At 39.0% G+C, this 12914-nt stretch overlaps 1 protein-coding gene across 1 annotated transcript in view; it reads left to right on the forward strand.

The window, feature by feature from the left end:
- Positions 1-12914, forward strand: part of LRMDA (leucine rich melanocyte differentiation associated) — a 1350008-nt gene that overhangs the window by 782456 nt on the left and 554638 nt on the right. Inside the window, exon 4 of the mRNA XM_069068315.1 lies at positions 11812-11951. Within this exon, the coding sequence (XP_068924416.1) occupies positions 11812-11951 (140 nt within the window). The remainder of the gene's footprint in view (positions 1-11811; positions 11952-12914) is intronic.

Genomic DNA, 12914 nt, shown 5'->3' on the forward strand with positions numbered 1-12914 from the left:
TACCCCTCGTCCAACCAACCTCCCCCCCCCCAAAAAAAATGCCTTCGAAATGTCAGATGGGTTTTATGTGTCAGCTAAATTAAAGTATGTGAAATACGGGCCACGGGCAGACAAAGCGTTCTGTCTCTTGGCACTCGGGACACTTCAGAGTAATTTATTATAGGTCATTCATAAATGAAATGCACCATTATATCTTCCTGTTGCTCCATTTTAGTGTGGGGGATCTAAGTTATGGCTGTGGAGAAATCTTTTTAATAGATAAAAATAGAGAAAGAAAATAATGTCACACTGAACAGCTTGGAAGGAGAATCTGGGATGTTTGCTTAGGGACGTGTTGCAGGGCGGCCTCTGGTGGCATGTGCTAGGTAGTGACGCAGAGCAAACTTTTTCCTCCCTTTGGTTCCTGGGGGCTTTCCCGGCATGAGCAAGGGTGGGGGGTGGGGGGAGGTGGGGAGCAGACTGGAGGGGGCTTGGACCAAGGAAGGAGGCCTCACAGGGGAAGGCGCCCTTGATAGTGAAGCTGTCCTGTCTCCCCAGGGGTGTCTGTGAGTAGAGCTGGTTAAAGCTCCCTTTGCTTGATGTCTCCTGTTCTTCTGTGGAATGAAAGCATTAGCCCACTCTCCCAGCCAGGGATGTGGTCTGGAGACCTTAGGATCTGAGCTCAGATGGAGAGAGTGACAGGAAGGCAGAAAATCCACTGCTCCAGTGGCCCTGCTTATCATCTTATGCCTGAAGACTGTAAAATGTAGTGGTTTTGAGGTGGGAAAAAACATGAAACAAAGCAAAATGGAATATCAGGCTAACCTTTTCATTTTACAAAGTAGGAAACTGAGGCATGAGGTGGTCAAGTGTTTTCCCCAAGATCACAGTTATTTGCTAGTGGCTCCTAGTCTTGTACTTCCTTCCCCCCCCCCACTATTTTTTTTTAACACATTTTATTTAGCTTTTGTTTTTATTTCATTTTATATTTATTTCATCTGTATTTAAGATCATTGACTACTCTCATGAATCCGAGATCACCTCCATGTGGGGTATTCCCTGCCCTGATGCAAAATGCAGCCTATCTGTATTTTCTCATCCTTTATATCGCTTGTCCATGCCCTACAAAATGTTCAAGAAGGATCTTCCCAGTGTGTAGGAGCCCCACTTTTAAGTCTTTCAATATTCCATAGATACAAATGCAATAATGTTCACCATGTTATCAGCTCCCTCTTGGGATAATAGATTGAAAGTTGGGAGGATCCTCACAGTTGATCTAATATGGTGGGATTTTAACCCTGGGTCTCTTATTCTGAATCTAGTGTTCCTTCCACTATGACCTTTTTTGATGAACTTGTTAATGTTACATTTTGCTTGCAAGTCAACATTGTTTTATATCCCTAGAATTTAGCATAGTGCCCAGCACATAATAGGTTCTTAATAAATGTTTATTAAATTGGATTGTTGCAGCCAACTTAATCTACTCTGCTTCTCACCATTGCCCTTAGGAGGACTAGAATTTTGATTCGTCTGAGATTGTGGTGTTCCATGATGCGCTGCACGTAGGCTTTTGGAACTGAAAATGCTACATAAGCATTTACTACTCTTCTATTAAAATTTGGAGCTAGTTTATTCATCTGAAGTGCCATGTACGAGATATATGCCAGGGGGCTTTCTGTTCAATTATATGTGATAATTTGGTAAATACTTGTGATTCATCCACTTATTTTTCCTGTGTGGATTACTCGAATGATCTCTTGTGAACGGCCATGGAACTTAATGAAGTGGTCCCGCGGTGTCCCAATCAGCTCCTTCTCACCCAAAGCAGGGACATCTCCCCACGTCTAGGACGCGGCTCTTCGGTTCGGACTTTGTGCGGGTTATCTTCCATGACACTGGTGAATACGGCTTCATCCCTTGCTTGATATTGAAAGTCACAAAATCGCTAAAACCGTGAAACTGCGCTGTGACTGTCAAAGCACCTTTTACGGTCGGTCACAGGGGCACCCAAGGATGTTGATGGAGAGTTAGATGCGAGGGCCCGTTCCAAGCCCACTTAATCTTATAGATGTGGAAAATAAGACTTGAGAAATTTAAAGGGCTTCACACCAACCTCACCCTGGTCATCTGTGGAATCAGGGAAGTCAGTACTCTAGAGTTAGGTCTCTTTCCTCGGTGCCATGCTGATCTTAATATATGCACGGGGCTGTAATTGACTCCACTGAGTCAAATGCTTTTAAAAAATTCTATAAACTATTCATACAGTAGGACCACATTCTCTATCCCACTCAACTATCTGACTAGGAAGGATATGATCTGCTATAGGGAACAAGAGCCTGCCTGTTCCCTTTTCATATATTCGTCAGGGATACCCTTCATATATATGTGGACTTTTCTCATAATAGAATGAAGAAGAATGGTATATGGATAGTAGGTGGGATCAGGATCTCTTCTTGAATCTATATTAAGTATTGTTCTCAATTACCATTTCCTCTCATAATACATTGGGCACTGGGCTATGATAATCTGTATATGATGGTTCCATTGTCATTAATGATGAGAATAGAGTGTCATAATAATGGTGACAAATTTGTTCCATATCACATAAATTTGTTATCTTCCTTCTTTTGTGAAACTTATGAGGAAATGAAGTGAGTAAATCTTAGCACCTGGATTAAAAAAATCAAGTCAGCAAATACGAAATAGGGGATGCATCGATAAATCAATCAGTAAACATTTATTAAGCCCCTTCTATGTTCCACGCACAGTGCTAAACATGGGGTACAAAAAAGGGCAAAAGATAGTACCTGCCCTCAAGTAGTTCATAATCTAATGGATGGTTACATAGTAATGTGGCACAATGGGTAGAAGGGTATCTTTGGAGTCAGAACTACCTTGGTTTAAGTTTTGTCTTTGATACAAATAGTTATATGACCACAGGTAAGTCATATAAGCCCACAGTGGCCAGAGCTACTGTCCAAGTCTGCTAGTTACAGCCAAGCTATTGATCTGCATTGTTGGAAGGAATTTTCATTCTAGAAGTATGCCAAATATATGCACACATATGTATGTTAATACGTGTCTTCTTTAGCGTTTCTCCAAGGGCTAACCTAATTTGCACTTGAATGTTGGGTATCCTGAGGACAATCTATGTAAGGTTCATGGTAGTCTACCTGATGTTCATGGTTCACACTCCTAAAGCTACAACTGATACGCACATCTTTACTAATCAGCGAGCAGATACAATGAATTCAACACAAAGGCTCTTACTGGTAAACAGAGTAACCATAATGCATTTCTCCCATAAATCTGGAATATATTCTACCATAATTGTGTAAAGAATAGTCATATCCATAGCATATACTTGTAGTAAGAGGCAGATAGGGAACACATGTGACTAAGGCAACTGATTCTTCTGCTACTAAAGGGCCCCAGTGGCCTTTCTCTTTCATGGTGTCCTCATATTGCTCTCCAGTGGATTCAATCCCTCTTTTGAGTAGGTCGCTATGTTTTGGGCTTTTGCCTCTCTGTAATGTAATTCCCAGCTGCTAGGGCTAATTCTCTTTCAAATCCATAGATGGATGCTTTTTTCTCTGCTACCAGAGTTCATATTCTTTAAGGCAGCCCCTTGCCTCAGCTCATTTCCACTGAGGTCCTTCTGGGGTGTACTGTCTCTTACTGAAAGGGTAGCTCTGGCTATAAAGTACTACACCTGATGTGGGAAAAAGGTGAAAGAAATTCTACCCACTCTCTACATATTTATTTGGGAAAAGCTTGAGGGAAAACGCAAAGAATGATCCCTTCTTAAGAGTTCATGACTTGAGAGGTAGCTCTCTTCTCTTCTGCCATGGGTCACACTCCTCAGAGTTCTCCTCAGCTAACTCCAGAGTTGGCAAGCTTATTTTTCAAGGATCATGAGGTGAGTGAGCAATATTTGGCCAAGCAATGGCAAGCTGCTCTCCCATTCCATCGAGTTTGCTTCCAGAACATTTTTATTCCTCTCAAAGGACATAACAAAGAATTAAAACCCATATTTATATTTCATAATCTTAACATCTCTCTGACAATATTATCTGCCCTTTACTTTCTATTTTTCAAATGCTTTATTAACTTCTGATTTACATCATTAATTTCCACCAGATTTTGAGTTACAAATTTTCTCCCCATTTTTCTCCTACCCACCACCCCAAAATAGCAATCCCACAGGATATCCCCTCCTCCAATCTGCTCTCTCCCATATTTTCTCCCATACCCCCTTCAACTTTTCCAGTTGAATCTCCATGTGGATCTCTATGCTCCAGTGCCTGTATATCTTATTTCCCAATTACATGTAAAATAGTATTAATAATAGTATATATATATATATACATATATATAATTTTAAACATTTAATTTTAAAACTTTGAATTCCAGATTCGTTCCCTTCCTCCCTTGTCACCTATCCTTACTAGGAAGATAAGCAGTTCAGCATAGGTTGTACATATGTAGCTAATGCAAAACATTAACATAAAAGAAATATTTTAAAAGACTGACTATATTTCCCTCCCTCTTATCCCACCACCCACTTGTTTTATTCTCTACTTTGATCCCATCCCTTTTCAAAAGTGAGTGTTTCCAACTTCCCTCCCCACCCCAGCCTTCCCTCCCTTCCATCATCCCCCCTCTCATCCCTTTCCCCCTTATTCTCCTGTAGGGTGAGATACCCTATTTAGTGTGTATGTCATTCCCTCCCCGAGCCAAATTCAGTGAAAATAAGGTTGACCCATTCCCTTTTGCCTTCCTATTCTTCCCCTCCATTGTGACTATTTTCCCTTTGCCTCTTCTATATGAGATAGTTTACCACATTCTGTCTCTTTCCATGTCCTCTCATTATGTTCCTCTCTAACCTCTTAATTTCACCTTTTAAGTATCATCCCTTCCTATTAACTTGGTCCAGTGCCCTCTATCTATATATACCTGTAAACATATATACACACATTCACATAAGTATTCATATGCCTGTATACCCTCCGATATAGACATAAATATATATATATATATATATATTTGTGTGTGTATATATATATATATATGTATATATTTCTATTCCCTTCAACTATTTTCATACTGAGAAAAGTTTCATCAGTTACAATTATCATTTCTCCATGTAGGAATGTTAATAGCTCAACTTTGATAAGTGGCTTATGATTTCTTTTCCCTGTTTACCTTCTCAAGCTTCTCTTGCTTCTTATATATGAATGTCAAATTTTCTATTCAACTCTGGTTTTTTCATTAAGAATGCTTGAAAGTCTTCTGTTCCACTGAATGACCATATTTTCCTCTGAAACATGATACTCAGTTTTGCTGGGTAGGTGATTCTTGGTTTTAATCCCAGCTTCTCTGCCCTCTGGAATATCATATTCCAGGCCCTTTGATCCCTCAGTGTAGAAGCTGCCAGATCCTGTGTTATCCTGATTGTGTTTCCACAACATTCAAATTGTTTCTTCCTGGCTGTTCATAATATTATCTCCTTGATCTGGGAATTGTGGAACCTGGCTATAATATTCCTAGGAGTTTTCTTTTTGGGATCTTTTTCAGGAGGTGATTGGTGGATTATTTCAACGTCTATTTTGCCTTCTGGTTCTAAAACATCAGGGCAATTTTCCTTGAGAATTTCCTGGAGGATGATTTCTAGGTTCTTTCTTTGATCATGGCTTTCAGGTAGTCCAATAATTTTTAAATTTTCTCTCCTGGATCTATTTTACAGGCCAGTGGTTTTTCCCATGAGATATTTCACATTGCCTGCTGTTCTTTCATTTGCTTGGATCTGTTTACATCATCTTGATTTCTCATAAAGTCACTAGCTTCCCTTTGCTCCATTCCAAATCTGAAGGAATGATCCTCCTCATTGAGCTTTTGAGCTTCTTTTTCCATCTGGCAAATTCGGCTTTTTAAAGCATCTCTCTCCGCATTGCCTTTTTGAGTCTCTTTTGCCAATTGAGTTAGTCTACTTTTTAAGGTATGCTTTTCCTCAGGCAGGCTATTGACTCTCATTTTGTAATTTTCTTGCATCATTCTCATTTCTCTTCCCAATTTTTTCTCCACTTCTCTCATCTGCTTCTTAAGGTCCTTTATGGCCTGGAACAAGCTTGTATTTTTCTTTGAAGCTTTTGGTGCAGGAGTTCTGACTTCATTGTCTTCCTGCTGTTCCATGCTTTGCTCCTTTTTGTCCCCAAAATAGGTGTCTAATGTTGGATTCTTCTGTTTGCTTTGTTTTCTTTGCCTGGTCATGTTGCCCCTCAGTCACTTGACCCCTGGGCTTTTTGCCACAGTAGGACTCTGCCATCAGACAGGGGAGCTTTTGTCCCAAATGCTGAGGTTTTCTTAGCTGCCAGAGGTATTAGTTGGGTGCCCTCTCTCTGAAGCCTCTCCACACTCTGGCAAGCTGGTCGCACACCCCAGGACCTCCACCCTAGACTGCAATCCAGATTCAAGCAGGTTAAAGCAAGAGCGATTACCCCTCAGACTGGTCGCTTGGTCCCCCTACACTCTGCAGGCCAGGAGCTGAAGCTGCAGTGGCAGCCAAGGCATCTCAGCAGCTTCTCTCCCTGGGGGAAAAAGCTGATGCTTTCTCAACTGCTGGTCCCAATGTCCACATTGCACTGACTTCTCACTTTGTCCTTCGAATCTATGTGTTAATAAACCTGGAAATGGCCACAGCTGCTGGTGATCTGGAGTCCCTCTGGCCATGGCTGGTCAGGCCCGCCTTGGGGCTAAAACGCCTGGCTCACGTGGGCCTGGGCTCTGCTCCCAGAGCACTGTGCTGGCCGATTCTTGCTGGCCTGCCGGGCTGTCCTCAGTGGGAGGTTAGCTTCTCTGTGTCACTTTGTGGGTTCTGCAGCTCCAAAGTTTGTTTAGAGTCCCCTTTTACATGAATTGGGGAAGGTGGAAGCCAGAGCTGCATGGAGATCATGCTTCTACTCCACCATCTTTCCCAATAAGCCTGCCTTTTACTTTCTATGATTGGAGGGAGGTATCAATTTGTCAGAAGGATCTTGATGAACTACCCACTAATATGCTGTGTATTAGTTTGAAGGGAGAGTGAGGGAAGTAGGAAAGGAGAAACAGGGTGGGGGAAGGAAAAGATGGGGAAGGAAGAGAAAGAACAAAATTTCATAATAGATACAAATGTTAAAAAATTAAAATGGAACAAAGAAAATAAAGAGCCTATGCATGTCCTCTCTGGAAAAGCTTTTGAGCACCCAACCTTTCTGCTATGCTCTAATAGGAGAAGGTGGAGAAAATTATAAGCAAAAGAAGTTTGAGGAGGAAAGGAGAAGAAAATTTGAACTAGCCACTTAACTGAGAGGAAAGAAAGAGAATGGTAAAAATAGAGGAATAAATAGACATATAAATAAAGGAATATAAATCCATATTTAAAATAAAGCCCCCAAACTAGGGGAAAGCTTGACAAATAGGTGAAAGGGAGGAGAAAAGAGCCTGTGGGAATAGGGTTGTATAAAGTACTTTAAAGAAAAGCAATTATAGGGACAAAATGTTGACTTAAAAGAGGAAGGATAGAAATAATATATAAAAACACTACTAGAAAAAGAAATGGAAGGAGGTTTAATTCTGATAATCTTAAATGTAAATAGACAGAATAATCCAATAAAACAAAAGAGAGTGGCAGACTGGATAAGAAAACAAAACACTGCAATCTTCATTTATAAGAGACACATCTAAAAGAAATAAAATTTAGAATCAAGATAAAAGACTGGAAAAAATATATCCTTCATGTAATTTTTTTTAAAAAGCATTAGTTTCAGTCATGCTATCAAATAAAGCAAAAAAGTAAAGACTCAAAATATCAAAGAAATGACAATGAATTCATGAAGTGAATTGTTAGTTAAAAAGTTGTTAACTAAATTAATGAAGGGAAAAGTGACTGAATTGCAAAAAACAGTAGTTCACCAATGTTAGGAAACTTTTGTGGTCTTCTCGGTATTTGACAATTCTGAAAGAAAGATAAACAAAATAAAAATATCTGGAGAAATTAGATCTAGAAGATTATTTTTTTTTCTGGATGGGACCACTAAAGAATATACATATAACTCAGCATCATATCTCACTTTTACAACAATAAACCATATTTTAAGGCACAGAGAAGTTTCAAATAAATCATGATCTTTCAAAGATCATTAACAGTGGCTCAAAAATCACATCTAACATTTCTTTTAAGTTATAGTTTATTTTAGCTAGGTCACTCAAAATCAAAGAAAGCTAGTTGCATTTTTTAATCTTATTTATCTTGGCTATCTATGCCCTATTACCCACTTTTTTTCTTCTTGCCATCCATGGACTATGTCCTTCGCAGAGAAAATAGAAGCAAAATAATGGAGTAGTTTTATACTCTCTTTTTCATTAGTTATATTCCACATACCCCAGCAGGGGCTCAGTCTTTCTTTGATGTTTCCCTTTTCCTCAGTATAGCTAAAAAATAATTTTATTGTTCTTAGCTTTCTTCATCAGTTCAGAAAATCTGAACTTTGGAATTCCTGACACTTCTCCGAGAACAATGTCACTTAAAAAATGAATATGCTTACCTGCCTTTGCTTCCACTTTCTGTACATGTCTTCTTAAAATTCAAGTTGTTTGGTGAGTTCTCTGTATGTCAATATTGGTTTCTAGACAATTTCCCATTTTCCTTCTCATTGAAATTGTTTTTCTTTGTATCTTCAGAATTTCTTTGTCAATACCATCCATTTCTCCTGGGCTGACATTCTCTATAGAAAAGTAGTGAATGAGATCTTAAGTACTTTTCTGAATCCTTGAAAACTACTCCCTAGATATATAGTGTGCATTTTCCTATCTTCCTGGCATGGAGGGAATTATGATGCTGGAGTAAAAGATGCAATTTAATTTATTAATGGTCAATAGTTAAACCAACAAACATTTATCAAGTGCTTACTATGTACCAGTTACTGTGCAGAGTGCTAGGAATACAAAGATCTAACATGATGCCTATTGGAGCACAGCAGAAAGGTTGGGTGCTCAAAAGCTTTGCCAGGGAGGACATGCACAGGTTCTACGAACCGAAGGCATGGAAAGATTCTGTTTTGTACTAGTGAAGGGAGTATGTATACCTGAACCATCATAAATAGTATATCTTTCATAAGCAAACACATTTTATTTATGTATATATATATAAACACATGCACTATATATACTTCATACATATAGAAATAGAAATATGTATATATGACATTTTTCCTCAAATGTACCCAAGCTCAGTCATTACTTTCATATGGAAACCTTCCAGTAATGTTATATAGCAAAAATTAAGCTAACTTTTAGCTTAATATGGCCACAAGATGTAATGATCAGTGATGAGGTATTAATGTTAACAAGGGATCAGCACTCATCAACTTTCACTGATAGAGTCAAATGAAATAATACTATTGAAGAATCAAAGAATGGCCATGCCCTTGAAGGATTTAAATAACAAGAGCCTGGAGACAGTTCAAGGCAGTTCTAGCAGGAACCAAGAGTAAAAGAAGAACCTAGCTCTTGAGAGGGAAGCTCTGGGGATAGGGGCAGGTAAGAGAGAACTCCTCCCTTTCCCATTGGCCATGGCATCTAGCCACAGATCTCCATGCTCAGAATGAGACACTCTATCTAACAGTGGGAAAGTCAGTTTGAGAGAATTCAAGGCACACTTGAAGGAATACAGACAAATGTTTTCCAGACACAGACACTTAGAAGTAGCCATTTGGACCTAGAAGCAGCTTTGAAGAGCAGAGCCCCTGGAAGCATAGAAAAGAGTCATGCAAACATTCAAGAGACAACTAGTCTTGACAATTGAGAAGTGAGCTGTGAAGAACAGATCTCGAGAGCCCAACTTGAGAACTTTGTCCAAGAGATATACTATGCCTAAGGGAGAACTTTGAGAAGACTTCATGAAGAGAGAAAGGACTTTGAGGCCTGGTATCAGTAGAAGAGTGAATAGCCTTGGCCATAGGTGTTTGTTACTTTTAAGATAACAAAGTGAATAGAAATCATGAGTGGTAAGGCAAAAGAGCAAAGATGCAGGGCCTATGTTTCAGGCCAAGAACAAAAAAACACAGGACACTTCATTTGTTTACTTCATTTCTTAACAATGCTAACAAGATTCTTGAAGTATGCCTGATGTTTGAATTTCTATTTAAAATTATTAAACAGTTTCTCTAGCTCAGTGATCTCATCCATACTTTTCAATTCTCAGCTTTCTGAAAGGCTACATCCTAAATCTCTACATCTGTTCCTACTGACATCATCAATTAAATTAGGCTCAACAGGCCAATTAAGCCCTATGATGTGTAAGTCTCTGGAGATAAAAAACAAAAAATGAATCTAAAAGTCCCCATTTTCAAAAAGCTTATATCCTACAGGGCAAAATAGCAAGTAAACATATAATTGAGGAGGGATCAAGAAAGGCCTTTTAGAGAGGTTGCTGTTTCAGTTGAACCACAAAGAAATTAGGATCATGGCATAAAATACACATTTTAATTTATTTACATATTCTAAATGTTGGAAGTAAGGAATGAGTGCATTTCAAGCATTGGGAAGTAGACAGTTCTAGGTAGAAAGGGAGAGGATGGAATACTGAGGTCAGAGAACAGTAAGTAAACCAGTGTATCTGGGATAGAGATCATGTAAAGGGGAGAGATAGGAGATAGATCTTGAAAGGTAGGCTATAGTCAGATTGCACAGGGCTTTAAATACCAAACTAAGACAATTTTATTTCATCCTACAGGCAGGGAAATGATATCATTGACTTGTGCTTTAGTAAGATTGGTTTTGCAGGTCGATAGATGGATGGATGGATGAATCAGAGAAGAGAGAAACTGGAAACCTAGAGTTCAGTTCAGGCTGCTGCATTGATTAAGGTGGGAAATGATGGAAGGCTTGATCTAGGGTAGTAATTGTGAGAGGTATAAGTAGAGAAAAGGGGATGGAAATAGAATTTGCATCTACACACACACACACACACACAAAGTTGATCACTGATTAGATGTTGTTGGTGAGGGAGAAGTAATGGTCATCCCAGCTGGAATAGTAAGGAGACATGAGTAGGTGATACATGCCATGTCTTCCATTCCTTTCCATCATTCTTTTTTGGCCATTCTTGTTCATTAGAATCTCATCTTATGAAAATTTCAAACTTCAATTTTATTTTATTTTTCTCATTACTCAGGCTCTGGGTGTGGTGATGTTGGGAGAAGCCAAATAGATGTTGAAATACGCATTTGTTGTTCAGTCGTTTCAGTCATGATCCCATTTGGATTTTTTATGGTAAACATACTAGAATGGTTTGCCATTTCCTTCTCTAGCTCATTTTATAGGTGGGGAAACTGAGGCAAAAAGGGTTGAGTGACTTGCCCATGTTCACATAGCTAGTAAGTGTCTGAGACTGTATTTGAACTCAGATCTTCCTAACTCCAGGCCCAGCTTTCTATGCACTGTGCCACCTAGCTGCCCCTCAAAATATGTATCCTATCTCTGAAATAATTAATTTTTTCATCCTTAGTATATTGACTTACCTCAGTGATATACATGCAATAGCAAGGGATGTCTCTGCAGGACTCATGTAGCAATTGCTGGTATTAATTGACCACTCCCTCCCTACTTTGCTGTTTTTCTACTTTCTTCCTCTCCTTTCTTTCTCCTTTTCATATCTTGTGATATTCTGTACCTCACAATGTTAAGTATATAGGTGCAAATCCTGGCACTTTCCTGCTATGTATGTTGGTTGAAGGTGGTACAGCAAATTGTGAGTCTTTCCTTCTTGGTCTTGGATCCTTAATTCTTTGACACATCACAGATTTGGAGGGGCTGCTTGACCATTTGGCAGAAGTAACACCTGCCCTGGAGTATCTCAGCCTGTTAGGCAATATGGCTTGTCCCAATGAACTGGTCAGCTTGGAAAAGGATGAAGATGACTATAAGAGATACAGGTAATGCTCTGGGGATCCCTGGGTAGAGGATTAGGAAAACATTGTCTTTCCAAAGCTTCTATTGACCTGTGGGCTGTATATATGATTTCATAAATTGTTGTTAAATTGTTAATATTTCCAGTGTGTTAAAGAGCTGCCATAGATGAGAACCAGTTGAATCAAATTGAATTAAGCTAAGGAAGATAGGAATCCATCGAAGTTTCCTGATAATAAGGTCTCTTTTTGTATAGATATTGTGGTATAGTAGAGTGTACTGTCATGAGATCAGGAAGAGTATGGTTCAAATCCCACTAATGACCCTCTCTAGCACTGTGAAATTGGGCAAATCCCTTAATCTCCCTTAGCCTCAAGAAACTCCCTTGGTCTTATTTACAAAGTCAAAGATGTGTGAACCTGCATTGGTAAGAGTTTCCTTACGCCCACAATAGACCTTTGCCTAGTTCCATCAAATAGTTGGTTTTTTTTAATATTTTAAAATAATTTTCTAGGCTCATGGTGAGGGGGGAATGATTTTAGGTGAGTTTCTATGAACTCAAATAGTAATTCTGGCCTTTATTACAAAGTGTAGCATTTAATTATATGTGCCTCTGATTGTTTCATGTGTATTTGTCACAATTTCTCACTTAGAATAGAGACTTCTTGATGGCAGGGACCATGATGATAACTTTCTTCTTCTTCTTGTTCTTGTTCTTGTTCTTCTCCTCCTCCTACTCCTTCTTCTCTTCTCCTCCTCCTCCTCTTCTTCTCCTCCTCCTCCTTCTCCTCTTCTTCTTCTCCTCTTATCTTCTTTCTTTCTTTCTTTCTCTTTCTTTCTTTCCTTCTTTCTTTCTTTCTTTCTTTCTTTCTTTCTTTCTTTCTTTCTTTCTTTCTTTCTTTCTTCTTCTTCTTCTTCTTCTTCTTCTTCTTCTTCTTCTTCTTCTTCTTCTTCTTCTTCTTCTTCTTCTTCTCCTCCTCCTCCTCCTC

The sequence above is a fragment of the Petaurus breviceps genome, unplaced genomic scaffold (genome assembly GCF_028583685.1).
Source record: "Petaurus breviceps papuanus isolate PSGF00001 unplaced genomic scaffold, PetGlider_PUasm1.0 90762, whole genome shotgun sequence".
Classification (NCBI taxonomy): Eukaryota; Metazoa; Chordata; class Mammalia; order Diprotodontia; family Petauridae; genus Petaurus; species Petaurus breviceps.